This window comes from Bicyclus anynana, chromosome 21, assembly GCF_947172395.1.
Source record: "Bicyclus anynana chromosome 21, ilBicAnyn1.1, whole genome shotgun sequence".
NCBI lineage: Eukaryota > Metazoa > Arthropoda > Insecta > Lepidoptera > Nymphalidae > Bicyclus > Bicyclus anynana.
In genome coordinates, this window is record NC_069103.1 from 11,072,336 (window position 1) to 11,094,473 (window position 22,138).

Genomic DNA, 22,138 nt, shown 5'->3' on the forward strand with positions numbered 1-22,138 from the left:
GCCCCTTGGCTACAGGGGCTGGAAACATATTATAATACCATGTATCTAGGCTATGAGGCATGTATGTGGCTGATCATGACGAGCAAATAAGTCAAGTAAATAATAAACGCGCGGTTCGGCTTCAAAATGATTGACAAAATTTACATTAAAGCGAGTGGAGTTATTACGAGTAAATAAATTGATAGTGCCTTGGACTTATTCCATTATAGATTCCAACGTGGTTTTAAATTTTATAATACCTACCTACCACAGTATTTTGTAGTTACTAACATAATCAATTTGCGTTTTACGAGGCAATAGATTTATGTACCTAATCGTGGGTCACTGTCGACTAGTCTTTGGTCCAGTCGTTAGCTGTGGCTTCGGATCACGTTCACGAGGTCGTGGATTCGAGTACTGAAATCAGGCTATGATCCGGTGTTGGGAAACTGGTAGTTTTACACAGGTAAACTTTTATAAAGGTAGGTACGGTAAAAAGCCGATTTGGAGAATTGGAGGTATCAGATGATGTTCGACTCCAACAATCACTATTAGATATTAATATAATTTCCATTGGCTTTAACTATCGTCGATTCTCTTTCTACAAATGCCGCTTCAAAAATTATAAATGTTTGGGAATGACATTCATGATCGACAGTTCACGTGATCAAGTTGTCGATCGGATCTATCATTCCCATGCATTTTGTTCGTTGTCGAAGCATTAGCGTTTGTAGAAAGAGAATCGGCATGCCACATGGCTAAGGCCAATGAACATTATCATTAATATCTAATAGTAATTGTTGGAGTGGAACATTATCACTCTGAAACCTCCAAAACGGCTATTATCGGTGAGCATTACGTATACGTATACTTACCTACCCAAATAAATTTATACTAAACAAATGCTGTATGTTTGTTTATTACGCCTTCACGCATAAATCACTAAACAGATTTTTAAAATGTTTTCTCTAATGGGAAGAAACATTATCAACGAGTAACATAGCCACTTATGAAACCACCACTCAATGTTTTATCGCCACTCATGAAACTGCGGGGCATCTGTTAGTGCTTATACACTAAACATCAAAAACGTCCTCGTTGTTAAAAAAGTAAAAAAGAATGGTCTTAAAATGCAGTAATAACAAATGCATGGTAGTAATGGCCAGCCCCCTTAGCCAAGTGGCACGACGATTCTCTTTCTACGATCGCTAACGCTTCGTAAACTAGAAAGATGTGTGGCAATGACATTTGCTGTCGACAGGTCACGTGATCAAGATCTCGAGAATCGACATGCCACTTGACTAGGGGAGCAGGGATACAGAATCAAGACCGGGTTCCACGACAGAAAAAGCTGAAACCGATAAGTGAAATAACTACCTATAGAAAGAAGCTTTGTATTTAATTTGTTTAAAGCTGTATTTGCTCCTTTACACATTTTCGCGTTGATATGCAGCCTCATTAGGCTGGTACATAAAGGCATTACCACTTAATGGGTAGTGAATAATGAATACATACACCAGAAACACATATGCCATTATATACAAAACCTATTGCTTAGTGGCTGAAATGATCATGTAGTACTTCCCCGGGAGAAAGCTCTACTACTAATTTAAAGACTAATAGAGTTAAACAGGGAATAAGAGCTAAATGAAAAACATTTTCTCCCTGACGGAGTCGCAAGCGGCCGCTAGCATCTACTACTCGTAACTACTTAGCAAAAATGTAAATCTACAAATGAATAAAATGATCGTGTCGTTAAGTGTTCTGAATTCCTAGTGACTAATCGGATCATATAGGACATATCGTAATATTGTTATTTGGGCATTTTTTACAAAAAATAATATAAAAAACAAATTAAAAAGGCAGCCTCATATAAAACACCTATCTTGACTGATAATCTCGTGAAAGGTGTCGGTAAGCTCAGTTCAGGGCTACGTAGTAGCTGCGGGCGGAACTTTAGTCCGTTAAATAATTTAATATGCATAATAAACAAACCACAAATAATGATAACAGGCAATTGTAACAAGTACTTAATCACTACAATTATAACCCTGAACAATCGGTAAAACTGAAACGTATATAACTGTTAGCTGTCCGCGACGTTGTCCTCGTGCTGAAACTTATGATTTGTTCCGTGAGGTTAAGGATTTTTGTAAAGTATTATTATTACTAGATGCCTATAGTAATAACTAATAAAATACCCTACTATCTTAGTTCGCTTACACAAAGTATTCATTATTTATTAATTTAACGAACCAGATGTTTGTTTAACTTATAATTAATTGGCTACCTTACTTATTCGTACATATGGTATGTTACGGCATAGTCTGACAAACTTTCAATAATCATAAAATGTTCTTGCAGCGCAAACGGAAGGACATCCGATAAAACTGATAGTGTGTTGGTCGCGGTGTGCATGACATCAAACAAATCGCGATCAACACACGATCAGTTTTTTCGGATGACCTGCTGTTAGCGTTGCAGGTACGACGTGATTGATGGTGAGTAGCTGGCATGACATTCAATTTTCAAGTTCTACTTAATACTAGCGGACGCCTGCGACTTCGTCCGCTCTTAGACCTCTTTAATCCAGCCCTTACAGTAGTAACTTCTCCCGTTTTCCCAACATTTTTGGCATCAGTATCGATCACTAATCACCCCCTGATAGTTATTTTGGAAATATATTTCATGTACAGAATTGACCTCTCTACAGATTTATTATACCTAAGTATAGATTACGGGTGTTTATGACCGTTCACCGTCATGTGCATTGAAAAATTCAAACCTATTCGTACTTAGTTGTTTTTGTACATAGCTAAGTTATGGTCCAACACTCGAAAACAGACCAACAACCTACTTAACGTAATCTGTTACGTGGTGTATGTGAATGTCGAGCGAGATACCGGTTCGTTACATTTTGTATTTCCAAAGGGGGCATCTTAACAGATACCTAATAAAAAGAATGAAAAGGAAAGTAATATCTGCCCGTTAATGTGTTGCAAGCCCAGATAGCTCAGTGGATATGACCTCTGCCTCCGATTTCGGAGGGTGTGAGTTCGAATCCGGTCCGGGGCATGCACCTCCAACTTTTCAGTTGTGTGCATTTTAAGAAAATAAATATCGCGTGTCTCAATCGGTGAAGGAAAACATCGTGAGGAAACCTGCAAACCAGAGAATTTCTTAATTCTCTGCGCATGTAAAGTCTGCCAATCCGCATTGGGCCAGCGTGGTGGACTATTGGCCTAACCCCTCTCATTCTGAAAGAAGACTCGAGCTCAGCAGTGAGCCGTATATGGGTTGATAACGACGAATGCATTTTGTAACGTGTTGCATTTTGGTTTCATATTTTCTTTTGATTTTGGAATATTATTTGTTTGGAAGAAGGTCTGGTCTAGCCACAGGCTTTTGCTCTATTACAGGTTAGCAAGCTTCCATAACAGTGCGCTCGTAACTGGTAGCTTTATTTTGTCCGTTGAGTTATGACACATCTTGTGTCCGTCTGTGCTACTTTTACGACGAAAAGGTTAAAGTATTTAATAACAAAATTGGAAGCTTTTTACTTTCCACATTAATATATTGTGGCACTAGATTAAATCTGGTGTGTTGTCATCGGGGTCATATGAGTAAATTCTTCTCTTTTATCTCAGCGTGCCGGTCTGTTATATATTATTGCCATTTATGTTGTTATCCGAACGTTCTCTGCTTCTCTGGTAAATCTAATAAGACAATTTTGCATTTATAACTATACGGGTATGTATACGTTCCCTTGACAATACCGGCATAAAGTGTAGTCTATGGGCCTGTAACCATGTGGCACGGCGATTCTCTTTCTAAAAACGCTAACGTTTTGAAAATTAAAAAAAAATATGGGAATAACATTTGCTATCGATAGGCCACGTGATCAATTGGCCCACGTGATCACGTGGGCCAATCACGTGATCACGTGGCCCACGTGATCACGTGGCACGTGATCGTGTCACGTGCCACGTGATCACGTGAACACGTGGCACGTTCACGTGATCGTGAAGCCATGCCCCAGCTATGTGGCACGTCGAGAATCGACGAGCCACATGGCTTCACTCATGCCACATGCCATTGATGGCCGGTCATCAATGGCAACACGCACTGTTCGAAGACTTTCGTCTTCAAGTACATCATTTTATAAATATTTTATATTAACTTGAACTATATATTAAAATCAAGACCTGTGTCAAAACCAAACTCACTGCGCCAAAGAGGTCGTCGAATATTACGACACTATCAATATCAACTGCACCACCTCTCTAGGATGCATAGGTTAGGTATTAAGTATATATTTATGTACTAGGACGTCTATAATTAACTTTGTAATAGTTTCATAGAGTAAATTATGAACTATCCGTCAAATTACTAATAAGACAAGATGAGGCCAAATTTCCTGCAATTAGTTATTTTTATTGTTTTTAACGTACAAATACAATCTATCTACCTAAGTATTTCTACCTTAACTGCCGAGGTTTGCAAAACAGACAATCAAGTTCGGAAAGTATCATCATTAACAAGCCATATTCGGCTCACTTTTGAGCACAAGTCTCCTTAAGGCTTAGATGGGTATGGTGCGCGAGTCCAAAACAAGATTCAAACTCCAGACCTTTTGCATTTCAACTGCGGGGCTATCGAGTTTGATCGAACACGAGCGTGCTTCTTGCATTTCAATAAAATTAGTCATCTTCTAGAGATTCAAGACACTAGAATACTATTAATTCATTATTATAATTATTCGCCTCCAAATAAGCTGGGCCTTAATGCAACGACCGGTATCGAATATTGGACCTTTTTGATGTTAATTCTTTAGCCTGAATTTTTATGCAGGTTATGAAATGCAGTAAAGTCTCACAAGGTGAAAATGTCGCTCTCAATACCAAAAGGACTTTGGTTCGGTGAATATCGTTTAGTTATTAATAATCAATCATAAGCCGCATCGTATGCTAATTAGATAATACCTACAGTGGTTTGGCTAAGGTTTTTGAGTATACAGTATCTAGAATGGCGGAGCATGCCTTGGAGGGGCCCCATATAAAAATTAGTTGGGAGGGATTTAATGAAGGATAAAGATTTCTCACATAAGAAACATAAATGCTTGCTTAAAATAAATACTTATGTCAATGACTTAACCTCTGTAGGATGTTTCCAAGTTTTGGGCCCACGCTTTTAAGCAAGGAATTAAATGATATTGTGGTTTACATTTTACAAATTTTTACTTTTACACGTAAGGGGCCCCTGAAGTCCGTGGGCCCCGTATCATTGATACGGCTGATACGTCGGTAGCTATGCCTCTGATCTAGGGAGTTTGTAGCAATACCAATAAATCACATTGAAAAATCAACAGATCAGAGAATCTTTTGGGAGTCAGAAGTTTTGGCGCGAATACCTACTAGATACAGCAGCTGTACCACATTTAACATAATATGCAGCGTGAACACCGTCAACTCTTGTGTTAGGTAGTTCCTCAGTTAAAAATAAACGGAGCGAAAATTCCGATAGGGTAAGCATTGTATTCTGTGCACGCCATTAGGTTTATCACAGAACAGAAAACGCTAAAAGTTAATGGGTTCTACAATAGAATGTGTTCAAGATTGCGTCCTACAGCCTGACAAACATAACAAACGCCGGACGCAAGATGTAGGTAGGTACACAACTTTTATCAATATCGGGACAGGAAATGTTCTAAAATATGTTTACTTTTCCAGCGACCTTTCTGTGGTTATTTTGTTTGTAATCACTGATGGTTTTTACTTTGTTTTACTTACGGCATTTGATTTAGCAAAATATTTAAGCAATAACTACCTAGATATCTACTTATTTCAATGAAAGTTAAATGAAGTTTCAAAATACTACGAGATTTCATTACGAAGTCTAATTGGTAGTCATCGTTAAGAATATTGCGATGGCTTTCGCACATTCATGTATGATGTATGGCAGAGTCGGTTGAATATGTATATATGTCTTTACGTATATGTTCCCACGTAGCGCCTAGTCTATATTCGTCCGATTTTGATGAATAAGACTCGATTCGATAGGTAAAGGTTACCCAATGTTATTATGTGTCGAGCTTACCATTTTTTTTAATTTATAATTTTTTTCCGTAAGTAGATACATTTTAATGAACTTTTTCTCTTGTTAAACCAACATCTTATAGACGTCAGACAGTGTATTTAATATAAATTATTCAGTTTAGCTCACGCCGCGTTGAATGATCTAGCTCATAACTAAGAACCCCACATGGGTTTAAAATGTCGGGCTCACTCCGACAATAATCACATGAGTTTCATCCGTGTTTTATATTTAATAAATTATTTTAAATTTGTTACATACTAAAAATTTATGCAATCTGTTGAAAAACTCACCTGTGTAGAAACATCCTATCGCCACAAGAAAGAGCGATAAAAGCGGTTTCATCTCGATCACTATAAATAATATCACAGTACGTCGTTACACTGCAATGGCACTTTTTGCAGCCGCGGGCCGAGGCTGGAGTCTACTGCCTACTGCGGCTGGGGAAGGCAAATGGCGGTTCGGATCCGCTGGTTGCATAAGTACTGGCCGCTGTTGATACAGATTATCATTTGGCGGACACTAGTACTTTCGCTGCACTTTGTTGCTACAACGCTTGTCCTCTTTAAGTATCATTAGCAGTACGATATCATACTTCGTGAATAATTTAGTGCTTAGGATCTATATCTCTCGAGATCTAAGACCATTAATAAGGTCTAAGCTCGAGATAGGCAAGGCGTGGAGTTCGACTGCTTCTGACTGGTACCTTATAGACAGAAAACGCAGCACAGGTCGTCAGGATTTTGTGCTTAGTATACCTTTAGCTCTCGAGATAGCCAATGCAAGTAGGGTTCAACTGTTTCTGACTAGACCTAGAGACGGAAAACGCAGCAAAGGATGACAGATGAAGATATGGGTCGATGATATAAGACTAATGGCAGGAAATCACTGGAAGAGGGTAGCACGAGATCGAACAGAGTGGAAAAGACTTAGAGGAGGCCTATGCCGACAAGCACTCTGAATTTAAAAAACTTAAATATAATACATATATCTTCTTCTTCTTCTTCTTCTTCTTCTTCTTCTTCTTTATGTCGCGGCTCTACAGGTCTTCTCGAGGTCCCTGTATCAAGTTGACCGTTACCGATCTATTGTGATCGTCACTGACTAGATTTCCCCTCCAATACTGGTTCCAATACAGCAGCAGTTTCAAAGCTGGGATGTGTTTTACCTCTTTACTGTGAAATTTCCTAAGTGGAGTTTGCGTTTATGTATTAGAGCTGGGCAATTGCATAAGATGTGCATAGGTGTCTCCTCTGCCTCTAGACAGAGTCTGCACAGATCTTAGTCCCGGAGTTTAAGGTTGAACATATATCTGTTGAGTAATACGTATATCAGAAAAAAGGGCTTATATTATTATCTATATCTCTTTCTGTATTTCCTTCCCGAAGAAGAAATCCTTTAAACGGCTTACTCGGATACCATATTTGAATCTCTTCTGCATGTTTGCAGCGACCTATTAAGAGAAATTAGGTATGTTCCCAGTTGTTATAGTTAACAACTAGAGAATTGATTCCTCGTGATGTCCCGTAGAAAATATAAAAATATCACTTGGATAATGTGAAATTGGATAATAAACTCAATGTGTGTGAAGTCTGCCAATCCGCATTGGGAGAGATATTGGCCTAACCCCTCTCATTCTGAGAGGAGACTCGTACTCAACAGTGAGCCGAATATGGGTGATGATGTATGACTATCTCAGGCTTTCGTACTTTTTTTTATTATCATATATGTTTTTGATAATCCCTGCAGAAGGCATTTTGACCTGCATTAGTAACATCTACTGGCAAAATCTAAAATGTGTTAAAGGTTTGGGTAATAATAATAATTATTATTAATTTTGTAAGCTCATATCCACTCATAGAATGGATACGAGCTATTATTATTCCAATGCTAAAGTCCGCCAGTCTGTCCGTCATCTTTTCATGACTAGCCACTAAACCGCGCGGGGTGATGCCCTCCCGCCGCCGCCGCGCCTTTGCTTAACCGAGGACCACAGATTATTCAATAATAGGCAGATGGAGCATACGGAACATGACGGTATCGTAGCCGTTCCAAATACAAAATTCAAAAAGTAATACACTCTCGAGTAAGTACGACACGAAGCCGAATTATTGAAGAAAAATGGCGTCTTATGTTTTTAAATATTTTAAAAACTGTTCACACAAACTAAAGAAATAAGATGGAGTATTTTTTATTGGTAATTATTGATTATTAAATTAATTTACGTAATTGCTGTTAGTGTAATTTTTTTAAATACAAATTATGAAAAAAGTTTGTTTACGCGGATGTCAAGGAGACGCGTGACGTTTGTTTTTTATGGGTTTCACCGCCTTCACCACACTGCTTGTAAAGACTCACTTATACGATCTTTACTCTGTGCCGGGGACATTAGAAGTATTTTAAAGTTGTATTGCGCATTGCGCAGCATAATGCACGATGTTCGGAAACGTCAAAAAGATTGCATCCGACTATACATTATACATTGCTATAGGATAAATTATTGTACTCAACAGTGTGGAGGGGCAGTAGGGAGAAAAATATAGCTAATATATGGGTGAATACAAATAGCTTGCAAAAAGGAAATGCCATTGCGCAGGTATTATAATTCAAAACAGAACTTGGGTATTTCATCAGTAATTCTCTCTCGAAAATCGCTTCTTACTTTTTAATTTTAATTTAAATACCATAGGATTAATAGGTACTCGTAAATCTATGTTTAATACAGATTTTAAACTCCCGCGGAGAAAGAAATGTTGTGGACTTATTTAAGATGGCGCTAGTGTTTTTTGTCCATTCCAGCTGACTGCAATAGAATCTGTGTGTGGACTTTATTATTTATGACTTTAGCCAAAGATTATATAATTTAGCCGTTTGTGGTTTGTACGTCATACCATAGATAATATTTCTCAAATATTTTCATATATAATCTGTATTCTGTGATCTGTCATCTGTGGGCATCTAAGTCTATGTCTGTGGGTCTGTGTCTGTGATGTGATACGGAATTACCACGGAATTACGGAAATTAATAAACAAAATACTTACATTGTTCATGATACACTTACATTTTCCTGTATTTTTATTGATTTAGCTAAGTTTTAAATAAAACTTAACCATGGGCAGCTTAGATAGAGGCGTTTTAACAGGATTTATATGTCGATTGTGCTCTGAAATGCATCGAGTTGTTCTTCACATTTATGGCGAAGAAGGCATACGTTTGTGTATATCTGAAAAAATAAATAGATATCTGTCTATTAACGTAAGTGTTTCTTAATTTTTGATTGACTATAGATATTTTTTAACATAATTTAATCGATTTATGGTCTTTCAGGTGTCTCGTTCAGACCCTCTTCCTAAAACTATATGCAAAAACTGCTTGGAACGCTTGGAGAATCAACATAGACTGGTGATGCGTATTGAACAAGCTGCGAATATGCTGAAAGGTCAAAGACGTGCTCGTGTTGGGCGCGGATGCTATGTGAGCATGTGTGACAACTCGGATAGCCCTCCACATCCCCCTATACCTAAATGAATCTTTTATTATTTGTTGCAACATAATTAATTAATTATTGTATTACTAGGTCTTGCTAAGTTAGAAATGCAAATAAGGAAGTAAATGCCTATTTCGTAATCTAATATTATCTTAGATTGGTTAAATATATTATAAAATATGATATAGAGAGATGCACCAAACTTTGATTCCACTTTGAAAGGCATTATGCTAGCCACTCACCATCCAATAAGTTCATCTGATAAAACTGCAACAGCAGGACATCTGATAAAACTGATTGTGTGTTAAGCCAGATTTATATTGTCTGATGTGTCATGTTGTGATGCAACAGAATCGGTATCATACATTTTGTATGCGGCACATCAGCAGCCATCACGACAAGACACAACACATAAGTGTAAACATTGACATATAACATGTATAATACAGATTCTGTTCTGATTCATCACAACATGACACGTCAGACAGATATAGATCCAGCTTTGGTCTCAATCTGCCTGACATCATGCAGATCACGACCAACACACAATCAGTGGCTAGCATTATGGTTATATAGCCTAGCATTATAGATAGCCTTTTATTTCAATGGTGCAGTGTACAAAAACATATCCCAGCGGGGTTTTAATACTTGTACACTTCCACATATTGTAAATGCAGAGTAGACTATAAGTTTGGTGCATATTCTAACTAAAGTTAATACTATTCATACCTTATGTGAATTATTGATAATGTGTGATCATTGGCATAGTTGGCTACCGGGTGTATCTACATCTATATACTACGCCACAATTTGGGCAGATACAATTTGTTCTATGTAAATGCAAAGGCATATGGGAAACACTGTCCCATGTCCCATGGTATGAGACGGTGAACCTGTGTATACCACGGGAATTGGGCGGAATAGTCCCTGCTTTGGACTGATCCCATCAGGAGTGCTGACATGCGACCTGTGAATTGAAATTGACAAAATGTCGTCCAATGGTGACATTGTAGTTCCAGTTCTATATCTTTCGTCCCAACCATCAATCTCCTATTAAAAAGTGGATGCAAAATCAGCGACCAAAAAACACAACTTCTTGGCACTCAATTCAAATAATTGCATTTGCAAATTCAACCTTGAACTCAATCCTTAAGGTTGAATTTGTTCTGAATTTGAGATTTTATTGAATATTGGACTATATTTAAACGCCTTTAGTATAATTTTCTTTACCAATAATTCTAAAACATTCAAAGCAAAATTGAATTGAATTGAAAAAATTGATTGATTTAAGTGAAATTTTCTACATGATTGTATGTCCTTTTATTATAAGAGGTCCAATCGTCCCAACACAATGAAAGAGATAGCAGTAAGTAATACCGGCGTGCACAGCCAATGGTTGAAATTGGTCTATATCTCTTTACTAAATCATCTTGTTTGACGCATGTTAGCACTACTGGCCTCGTTAGATGCTCCCTCTAGAAATATACTATTATGTAATACAGCAAAGATAAACTGCACTGCTGATATTTATTTTTAATTTAGTTGTAATTTGTAATGATTAAGCTTTTATGTCTTAGTCCTTTATTCTCTAATAATTGTAGTCTTAAAATAAATAGATTTCACTTGTTATATACTAGACTTTTGATTTATATAACAAGGTATTTTTAACTTAATATAGGTTACATAAACAGTTATCTACTATGTCTACTAGCAGATCCCATATACTATATTCCCCATATTGGTTTGGATATAAATCCAAACCAATAACTAACATGCACAAATATATCATTAAATTGGTCATAAATGAAACAAATAGTCAAATTAAATCAGTCGAGCTTTTTAGAAGGACTGATACTCATATACCTACAGTGAGCACACATAGTAGCCCTTTCAATTTAGATATTCGAAGGTGAAGGTCAGAAACAGTGGCTCGTAAGAAAAAAAGTGTTGATACATTTTTTATGGATAATTTTATGATCTACAATGGGGATGATGACTAGGTTTAAATATATCGATTTATATGACACATTCGGGTAAATAAGGTCAATGTTAACTAATTTATACATAAAAAGCAAAAATTGTCTGGATATTTGCAAAATAAATGAGATTATAAAATTTCAAAATCTATTAAAAATCTTTTGTCGTAATTAGATGAAAATTCATACAGTTTTAGCTTCCTTACATTTAATGTGATATTTTTTAATAAATGAACTATAAACATAAACGCACATATAACAAAGATATTAGTAATTTTGTTTGAACGCCTATACAAATCTAACCATCATTACATTGCCTACGACGTCATTAGCTCGTGCCATTTTGTATGGGGCGTTTTCAGGGATCCGCGGCAGCGCCGCAAATCTGACCCTTTAAATCCCCGTAGCTCCGAAAGTTATGATCGCAGATACCCCGTTACTTTTACGAAATTGCTTTACTATTAGCATAGCATTACTGTTAATTTATATACAATTTAAAAAACTGTCATCATCCCTATTTTGTCTGAAGTACTTTTATGATAAAACTTACCGTTTTGCTGAAAATCGCGACAAACTAATTTTTTTTGACCTTTGACCTTGAATAAATTTTTTTCTATACACGGGAATGATGGGGAACTTTTAAACATTATTTATAATTATGTTTTGAACAATTTTACTGATTTTCAGGTTGTTGGGATTTTATGTACCCTCTTTCTCATTTTGTGGTCTAGATTGACCGGTCTATAGGTATTAGCGAATAAACAAATGCACAAGGTTTTATTATATTTTACTGATTGAAATGTGCAAACTTTAACAATTATAATTATGGTACTTAATATCTAAGTAGTTATATTATTTATTACTAAGTACATTATATAATTTATGTCTAATAAACAATAGGTTATTAAATATTCGCACTCGATAATAGTTTATCAATCCTAGAGACGTTTTTATGTATTATAATTTTTAGATCGTTTATTTTATCCTGTTTCTCTGCTATTTCCACATCTAATTGCTTTTTCCGTGCATAAAGGGGTAATAAATATTCTTCAGTTGCACTGTAACAAAATAGCTTCTATTAGAATCATATTATAAATTATAATAATTATCAGCCTATTTCAATGGCCCACTATAAGCCCCCCCCCCCCTCATAATAGGAGAGGGGATAATTAGATTAGACCCACCATGCTGTTTCAATGTGGGTTGGCAGACTTATAGACTACAAGCCCATTGAGAAAATTAACCCGTGAAATAAACAGACGTAAATAACGCTTAGAAGGTTGTTACTATATCAGAAAATAACTCTGAGCACTATGCCGTCATTTCTGAACGGGACATTTCGATAATTATTTATTTAAACAAATATTATTAAATTTTTTGTCCGTGTTAAATAATATTTTGAACATGATGCCGTACATTTTACAATGACCTTATATCATATGGGAGTAGGGATACGGTTGCGACCCATGTTTTCGACCTGTGCGCTGGAAATATGTACCAACGGTGTTTACGGGTAAAGTACATATGTGTACAAAAGGAATTACACAAATTTTGTACAGTAATAAATTACCTATATTGCTTCTGCAATTATCGGCAAATTAAAAATTTGCACTGACTTCTTATGCCGGTACCACCACTACGTGGCAAATACACCGTTTGTACGGCACTAGGTTTTTCGACATTTATTTTTAATCATTTTAATTAGTCGTAATTCTTATTTGTACCTGAGATATTCCATTCACTGAGTTATTTTCTGTTATAGTGATGATGATGATGCCTCAAAGCCGATTTCGGCTATAGCGACGCTTCAGACTCCTCAAATCAGGGTAAGGAACTCGGATGTATAGTTCTCTGGTGTGCTTTCCAGTGACTAATGTACCCTATTTTGGCCTTAAAAGTGCGACTACATAGGGCACAGGTTAGCACACCATCACAGTAATTGTATGGAATTGCGACAGGTGGACGAAGCTTAAGATCATCTCGCTGCCGATCTAAGTCGAGTCGACGTTGTTGTTCAAACTCCTTTGTCTTGTCTTTCACCGTTTGTCTCCACTTTGCACGATTTGTAGTCATGTCCTCCCAACGCGAGGGATTTATATTACAACGTTTTAAGTGTCTTTTCAGAACATCTTTGTACCGAAGGTACTGGCCGCCAGACTTGCGCTTGCCATTCTGGAGTTCTGAAAAGAAGATGCGTTTAGCTACCCGCTCATCCGGCATTCGCAGGACATGCCCACACCAACGTAGTTGTCGCTTAATAAGGTAAGCCTCAATTCCATCCACACCGGCCCTTCGTAGCACTTCAGTATTGCGCACTTGATCGAGCCATCGGATCCTCATTATGCTCCTGAGACACCGAAGGTGGAAACGGTCGAGTGTGCGTATGTGATGACGATATAAGCACCACGTCTCAGCCGAATATAAAAGGTTAGGCAATACAACAGCCATATATACTGACACTTTCGTAGACAGTTTCAGGTCGTGTGAGCTGAAGACCTTGGCGTTCAGCTTACCGAATGCTGCTGCCGCCGCGCTAATTCTGCTATTGATTTCAATATCGAGATCACACTTTGTTGTTACGGTGCTCCCAAGGTATCGAAACTTATCAACTTGATTGAGAATCTTGTTGTCAAGTTGTATGGACAGGTCTTCGTGGCCCACACCATACATTACCTCTGTCTTTGTTGTGCTAACTTTAAGGCCATACTTACAGCAATAAGTATCCAAGATGGATACAAGCTGTTGTAGGCCATCTAAAGAATCTGCCACGAAGCAGAGGTCATCTGCATACATAATGTCAGTAATCATGGCGTAAGATACTTTAGTTTTTGCTTTAAGCCTAGCTGGATTAAAGAGTGCACTATCTGTCCGAAAGCGAATCCTGACACCTTCATTCACAATTTGCAAAACTTCGCGTACTACGGCTGCGAAATACAAAGCGAACATGGTGGGTGCCAGAACACACCCTTGCTTGACCCCGCACGTAACATGAAAAAAGTCCGACTGCTCGCCATCAACTGCTACACAACACGTCATATTGTCATGGAGGAGGCGCAAAAGTTTCACGAACTTCTCTGTGCAGCCCAGTTTTTCTAACAGCATCCACAACGCAGTTCTTGGTACACTATCGAAAGCCTTCTCAAGGTCTACGAAACACAAGTAGATGGATTGCCCTTGTTCTCTGCTTTTTTCTTGCAGTTGACGGACACAGAAAATAGCTTCACATGTACCACGTTCAGGCCGGAAGCCAAACTGAGTTTCTGGTAGCAAGCTTTCTGACAATGGCTTTAGGCGGTTCAAAAGCAACCTGGCAAAGATTTTACCAGGAGAAGATAAGAGAGATATACCCCGATAGGAATTGCATTCAGAGCGGTTACCTTTGTTTTTGTAGAGAGGAATAATCTGTGATGTATCTGGAACACGTTCCTCGTCCCACATACGCCCAAAAAGATTCCAGATGACTTTGTGAATCTCCTCGCCACAGTATTTTAGAAGCTCCCCTGATAAAAGGTCCGTACCCACCGCTCGACCGTTCCTTTGTTGATTAATGGCAATGACGACCTCAGACAATGACAGCGGCTCGTCCAAATTTGTAAATACGGGAAGCTGTGGCAACATTGCAATATGCTGAAGATCCACTCCTCGATCAACATTGAGCAGCGTTTTAAAATGACTTGCCCATCTGTTCAGTACCTCTTCCTTGGTATTTAGTAGGTGGTCACCGTTGACAGTCCTCAACGGTACTCTGATGCGAGGGGTGGCACCAATCAGCCTACGAACATTGTAGTAAAACTCTCCGAACTGATTTGTATCAGAAAGCCACTGTATGTGACGTGCTCTGTCCTGCCACCATCTGTTCTTCGTTTCACGACAGAGCTTGCGCAGCTCCACACCACTCATCTTGATGTTAGCAGGTAACTCCCCTTGCCGCTTGCCTGTATGTTGTTGTAGAAGAGATCGGTGCCTACTAATAGCAGCCTTTAGGCATTCATCATTTACGTCAAACCAGTCTATGTTCTTAGCCGCTTTACGCCCTATTATGGATTCAGCTGTGTCCAGAAGGTGAGAGGAGAAGATCGTCCAATCAATACCTACAGTATCTGATCCGAGTATTGGAAACGTTTGTTCCAGGGATTGCCGATACTCCTCTCTCACTCCTGGGTTTCTAAGCTTTTCTAAATCCAAACGTAAGGACTTAGCGTTGCAAGATCTTCGAGGAGCACGTAAACAGAGCTTCAATTTAGTAATAACCAGGCGGTGGTCAGTCCAGCAGTGCGCACTACGCATTACGCGCGTGATTTGCACTTGGGATAGATCGCGATGTCTTACTATTGCATAGTCAATTAGATGCCAGTGCTTGGATCTTGGGTGCATCCAAGTTGTTTTATACTTGGCAGCTAACCGAAACATGGTATTAGTAATTGCTAGGTCGAATTCAGCACAGAAACTTAGTAACAGTTGGCCGTTACTATTTATGTTACCAACACCATGTCTTCCTAGCACTTTCGGCCACACTGTATAATCTTTCCCCACTCTGGCGTTGAAGTCCCCTAGAATTATCATTTGCTCTCTAGAGCGGATACTTTGGACATAGCGAGTTAAGTCCTCATAGAATTTTTCCCTAATCTCAATAGGTTTGTCAAGCGTAGGTGCATATACACTGATGATATTCAGAAAGTTGTCATTTTCTAAGTGAAGGCGCAGAGTGCTCATGCGATCAGATATATGTATGGGGTACTCCCAGAGGCGCTTTACTAAGTTATTCCTAATAGCAAACCCTACGCCTGACCTTCTTGTTTCAGTCTCCGGAGTGCCTTTCCAAAAGAAAGTATAACCACCACCATGCTCCGTTAACTCTCCTTCATCAGGAAGATGCGTTTCACTGATAGCAGCCACATCTATGTCAAAGCGGCGGAGCTCTCGAGCTACGATAGCCGTCTTTCTTTCAGGACAGGCATTATTATCGTGATCAAGAAGCGTACGGACATTCCATGCGCCTAAGGTTATGCTAGAAGTTATAGATCTATTGTTACGTTTGTAGCGTCGACCACGATATTTCAGATGTAGAGGCAGCCGTGGTTACTACCTTCCCTATATAGTGGAGTGAGCATTTGTTTGGAGCACCTTTTCTAGCTCCCTCCCTGGCGGCGCAGGGAAAGCAGTGCCTCCCTAAATAGGGCTGCTTTGTCACCCCGGGTGTTGCCGAGTTCACACTGTCACCCCAAGCGCAGTGCAAAAGCGACCACGGTGCATCACACACCCCCGGAGCCGCCTGTGTGTAGGCATCAGACAAAATCCAGTAAACATCATACCGAACTTCTCTACTTCAACCCATCGCCACAGGACTTAATTTGTATCGGAGTCCAAATTTCGGAAGCAGTCAGGTGCGCAGGATATATTAGGGTGCAGCAGTGTTTGCGCAGGACACAGATGCACACACTCGTCTTCACTTCTCTGGGTCCAGTGGAACGGAAATCCGCTACGATTGGAGAGAAGATCAGATGTTGTGTCTGGCCGACGGTTTCTATCGCCCTCTACCGCCGCCCTAGGCCATCCACCTTGCCTTGCTGCCTCGCCGAGTCCGCCAATTCCGTTGCATGTCTGCGTTGGGTTGCCTTTCTCGCCAGGGCAGACTTTATGCACTTTTGCGGGAGGGATCCGCTGAAAGCCTTTCACTGAAGTGTCAGGCCCCCTCTTCCAGGTTTAGCCCGCGAATCAGCGCGGTTTACCGGGGTGTGGCCGCCGCGTGCAATACGGCTGCTTGGAGCCACTGAAGAGAGTTTGTGGGGTATCAACGCATTTAACTTGACCATATCGTTTAATACTTGTAGATATAAACCGACTGACAATACAGGCGCTAATACTCCACTACACCCCCTCTGTTATAGTAATAGCCTTCTAAGCATTATTCAAGTTGGCTCATTTCACAGGTTAATTTTTTCCAATGGCTTGTAGCCTATTAGGTCGATAATATTTGAAAGCTGAAGAAGCTGAAGAGTTTGAAACCACGCGAGCGAAACCGCGCGGCGTCAGCTAGTAGTTGAAATATTTAACAATAATTAAATTATGATGTTAATGATATTAAGTGGAGCCGATTACTTAACATGCTCACTGAGGCATGGGGGCGTTTTACAATCAACTTCCCAACTCTGGGCTGACGAGTTTGTTACTCGAACCCATTTGTGATCCTATGTATAAATAATAATAATGAAAGCCACTAACGCTTTTTGTTTTTGTAGTTCTTTTGAAGCATGTTCATATGACATCTTCCATTGTTGCAGTTCTTGGCGCATTACTTCAACGTCTTCTTGAATGTGATCTAATAATTTGCCGAGGGGATTAGCTACTCTCGAAAGAGCTTGCACATTAAACCTTATTTGTTCAAATTCTTGATGCATTACATCTCTTGCTTTTTGAGCTCCAAATTGCCACTCCTAATAACAAAAGATTATTAAAAAAATCAGAATACAAAAAAGACAAATCAGCTTATAAAGAAATACTTGCAATTTCTGTAATTCCTGCAGCTTGGGTAAATTCTTTTTGTGCGTTCAAAATTTGTTGAACCAAATGACCATGCTGATCAGATGATGTCTGTAAATGGGCATTTTCCTCTTGCATACTTGTGATGTTATCTGTATTATCCATTATTACGATGGTAGGTTCATCTTCCTATAAATAAAATTAACTTTAGTAATAATTGATCACAGCAATAACATTTTACTTCATATTCTCTTTTGTCATACCTCTTCATTGACTGTTTTTTCTGCTATAATATTTACTTTACATCCCACAAGATTTTCAACACTTGTAATAATATTATCATGCTTTTCGCGAATCCTTGGTGCACCTGGTCTTGAAGAAGATGGTCTAACGCTTGACGGTCTCTTGATGTCTGATGTCTTGATGTTAGAAGTGTCAGTGACTTTTTTGTCATGCGTTTGTACAATATTGTGATCGGTTGTACTGTTATTTTCATTACTTTTCTGGATTATTTCAACTTCAGTTTTTTGATGAGGTATGGATTGTTCAAGTTCATTGTTTGATTTTATAGTTTCTTCTTTATTTTCATATTTATTTTCCACGTGTTCTGTACCAAATGTTGAATATTCATGATTTGTCAAATTATCTTCAGCTATAATGTTTTCAGTTTTAGATGTCCCTTCATGTTTATCCTCATCTTTTGATGATTCTTGTGATGGTAAATATTCATTATTAACATTTACATCGGGTTCAGCATTAACTTCTTTTGTTACATCTGCATCATCCAGATCATCAAGCACATCGAGGCTAGAATTTTGATCAACTTTTATTTCAAAATTGTCACTATCTCTTATAATTTCGTCGTCTGAAGTTTTTATAGTATTCGCTTGTTTTACTTTTTCTATAACTTTTTTAGTGGCTTTTGGTGGAAGCGATGATTTTTTTGAATTTGTTTCTTTTTTAATGTTGTTGATTTCTTTATTCTTAGATTTAGTACCATTATTATCACTCTTAACGTTTTTTATCGATTTATCACTACTTTTAGAGTTTATTTTTCTCGATTCGGAACTTTTTTTTACAGGGCTGACAGCATCCCTGGTTTTTTTGTTACTTGATGAATTCAACTTTACAGTTTCTTTATATGACTTTACAGCCTCGTCTGAAGATAAATTATTATCTAAAGCAAGAGCAAGGCATTGCAAAAGTTCATTTGTTCTTTCTGGCTCTTGACCAGCTATTATTTTTGATGGTTTAACAGACAAAGATTTTCCCGTTGTAGTACCTGAAATTAGTGTTATAACAATAAAAAATATTCTCGATTGTATCAAAAATATAGAGCCAATTATAGCTCCATACTATTACATATTTATTAGGAGGAGAATTCCTATTGTATATATCCAAACAATGAGTCGCTACATCGATTTTCGTCGTATTTTCGTTTTTGTGATCATCTAATATAGTTATTTCTACGAAATTGCCTTGACTACGCCATTTTACATCAAGTGGCAATGAAGTTTTGTTTTAACAATCGTCTAACATGAATATTTCAACAAAATAACGTAAATATCAGTAATTCGTTAAAATAACGTTACTACCTGCTACTAACACTATTAGACTAATTTTACTTTACATATAATGACGATTATTGTGTCATTTCGTTGAAAACACAATGATAGATAATTGCAAAAACAAAAATACAATGAAAAACGATGTAAACTGATTACTTGAATGGTACACCGAGTTACATAATAACCATAGCTGAGCATTAACTCGTTAATCCGTTAATCGTTAATTAACGAAGTTAACATTTTGATTAACGGATTAACTTTTAAGTTAACTTTTTAAAATGTTAACGGACACGTTAACTTCCGTTAATATGCAGAAGTTCGTTAATCGTTAATCCAATGCCTACTATTTACCGCGCAACGCGAAATGCAGGTTCAGACAAGTAAGAAATGATGACTGTTTTTTTTTTTCACAGAAATCAACAAATTACTATATTTATGTTAAATATAGATAAAATCTACTAAAAACAAATTATGGCACTTTTCCCCAGTGCTCATCCTTATTTTTTCAATGGTGATCTCACACATTGATATAAAAATGTAATATTACAGTCATATTAACGGATTAACGATTAACGTTAACTTGCGTTAATTCTTCCGGAATGTAACGCTTTAACGTTTAACGAAGCTAACTTTTTTTGTAGCGGATTATCGATTAACGAAGTTAACTATTGGATTAACGGTGCCCAGCTATGATAATAACCCTGTGTCACAATATTAGATGTGTACTCAGTTACTCACCTATGACGGTTATTATTTTATTGAGAAACAATATTTTACTTTCCCTATCTTTAACATTGTCAGAAATCAACTCTTCCTCATCAAATAAACCACTGAAAAACCCTGTCGATTTCAATACCTGTAACAACACCAGACTAATAAGGTCATGACATTATCTATTTTCTTTGCGTTCGGTCGCAGTATGCGAGTCTGGCTGTGTCATCATTGTAAATAAACGCGTTGTAAATAAACTTATTTACACCGCGTTTATACACATGTGACGTGGTAAGCCCGTCTTGCCCTTTTCAGGTCCAGTAGAACCTGCCTTCGTGTTACGTCTAACCAGTTCAGGCGGCGGGCCGGAACCGGGTAAGGGGATCCTACACTGAGGATTTGAATCAAACATCGGTGACGAGCGATATTCTAGCTTCTAGTGAACACGATTACATGTTGCTACTAAACCTTACACACATTCACGTCTTCGGAAAATAGAATATCTATCTATACCTACGTACCTATTAACTTCACAGTATGACAGAAATCATACTAATCTATAACTTTAAAATACAATAAAACTAAGAGGTCAAAATTTGTACATTGGATATATTTTGAAAATTTTAGGACATTAGCGATACTGAAGCCAAAAATATTTTATTTTTCGCGTCTGTCTGTCTGTCCGGATTTTTGTTGACAGGGCATCATGCTGAAACTACTAAATTAATTCAAATGTAACTTGGCACGATTTGAGAACATATATTGTATAGATGCGTTTGAAGACCTGTAGATTTGGCATCAACATCAATGGCAAGTAGGTTAATCACTCAACTGCGATTTGCCGACGATGTGGTTGTCAAGGCATTGATGTGGGTGTAGGTATATACCTAGGACACACGGTCTAGTTAGGTAGGTCCAATTTTGAGGAGGTAAATCACCGAATCCAACTCGGTTGGCCAGCGTTCGAGAAACTCCGCGACGTCTTTTCGTCCGATACTGGCGGCCCGAAACCATTTTGTTTGGAAGCCATGCAAAAGGCTTGTCTAGCAGTGGATGAATTTAAATAAATAAGTTTAGATTTGAATCGATAGTAGGTACATACCGAAGTTATGATATCATGAAGAAATCTAAATGGTGGTTTTTTTAACAACTTATCAGTAAGTGGAGGACGTTTCACGTATTTCCCGAGTGATATTTGAGTAGCTTTTACTATCTCGGGGTTCATCTCCTTTTCCATTGTACATTATAATCAGTAAAAGATACTTTTGTAGACTAACCATAAAAATATTATGACTGGCAAAGAGTAAATTAATATATGATGACTGGTAACTACTATTTACAGAATAGAATTAAGTATTTGTTTACGTTTATAAAATTTCATTGGTTACTATAGCGACGGAGTCAAATTCACGTAAAAATCGTTGGACGAAGTTACCATTGTGGAACAACCTTCTAGACGTTACTTTTCTGTCAAAGTAGGTATATATTCAACGATCTAATGCGATTATAAAAACTGTTTCTATTTATTCGATGTTTCATAGTTGTAATCGAGTTCCTCGCTTAAAAAGCTCCGTAAAAATATCATTTTGTGAAGTAGGATGGTGGTTTGGTTTAGTTTAAGTTATATACCTAATCTAAGCTTGTTGTCCTCGAAAAATAACAATTTTGTTTGTGAATTTGGGTGCGATACTAGTTCTTATATAATTAGTCTAAGTTACCTTCAAGTAATCTTAATCTGTGACCAAATGTATTTAACCATGAATTTCTCTGTTTACGAGTCCTGTCATTCTGTCTCGGTCTGACATACAGTTGTAATTATCTTCTATTTCTTTCACTGCCTAAC

General features: G+C 37.8%; 2 protein-coding genes across 3 annotated transcripts in view; both read right to left on the reverse strand.

The window, feature by feature from the left end:
• Window positions 1-6,548, reverse strand: part of LOC112046440 (mucin-5AC) — a 34,313-nt gene extending 27,765 nt beyond the window's left edge. The window contains exon 1 of the mRNA XM_024083057.2: window positions 6,366-6,548. Within this exon, the coding sequence (XP_023938825.1) occupies window positions 6,366-6,417 (52 nt within the window). The 5' untranslated portion in view covers window positions 6,418-6,548. The remainder of the gene's footprint in view (window positions 1-6,365) is intronic.
• A 5,762-nt stretch (window positions 6,549-12,310) lies between these two features.
• On the reverse strand, window positions 12,311-21,764 carry LOC112046445 (TRAF3-interacting protein 1). 2 transcript variants are annotated; one of them, XM_024083064.2, is made up of 6 exons: window positions 21,573-21,764; window positions 20,323-20,440; window positions 18,280-19,298; window positions 18,041-18,205; window positions 17,759-17,970; window positions 12,311-12,594 (listed from the first exon to the last, which is right to left on the reverse strand). In XM_024083064.2, exons 1-6 carry the CDS (start codon window positions 21,573-21,575, stop codon window positions 12,441-12,443), a joined length of 1,671 nt encoding a protein of 556 aa, XP_023938832.1. In that variant the 5' UTR covers window positions 21,576-21,764; the 3' UTR covers window positions 12,311-12,440. The 2 variants fall into 2 exon arrangements, with proteins under 2 accessions (XP_023938832.1, XP_023938831.1); XM_024083063.2 differs by having other exon boundaries at window positions 21,398-21,764.
• Between the last annotated feature and the right edge of the window lie 374 nt (window positions 21,765-22,138).

What these genes read in the sequence shown, in the direction of transcription:
- LOC112046445 (XM_024083063.2), bottom strand. Translation starts at nt 21,532, where the DNA reads ATGGAAAAGGAGATGAACCCCGAGATAGTAAAAGCTACTCAAATATCA. An exon ending in TTCATGATATCATAACTTCG is followed by an intron (nt 20,441 to 21,397) that starts GTATGTACCTAC and finishes GTGTTGTTACAG; the next exon opens with GTATTGAAATCGACAGGGTT. An exon ending in CTGCAGGAATTACAGAAATT is followed by an intron (nt 17,971 to 18,040) that starts GCAAGTATTTCT and finishes TTTTGTTATTAG; the next exon opens with GAGTGGCAATTTGGAGCTCA.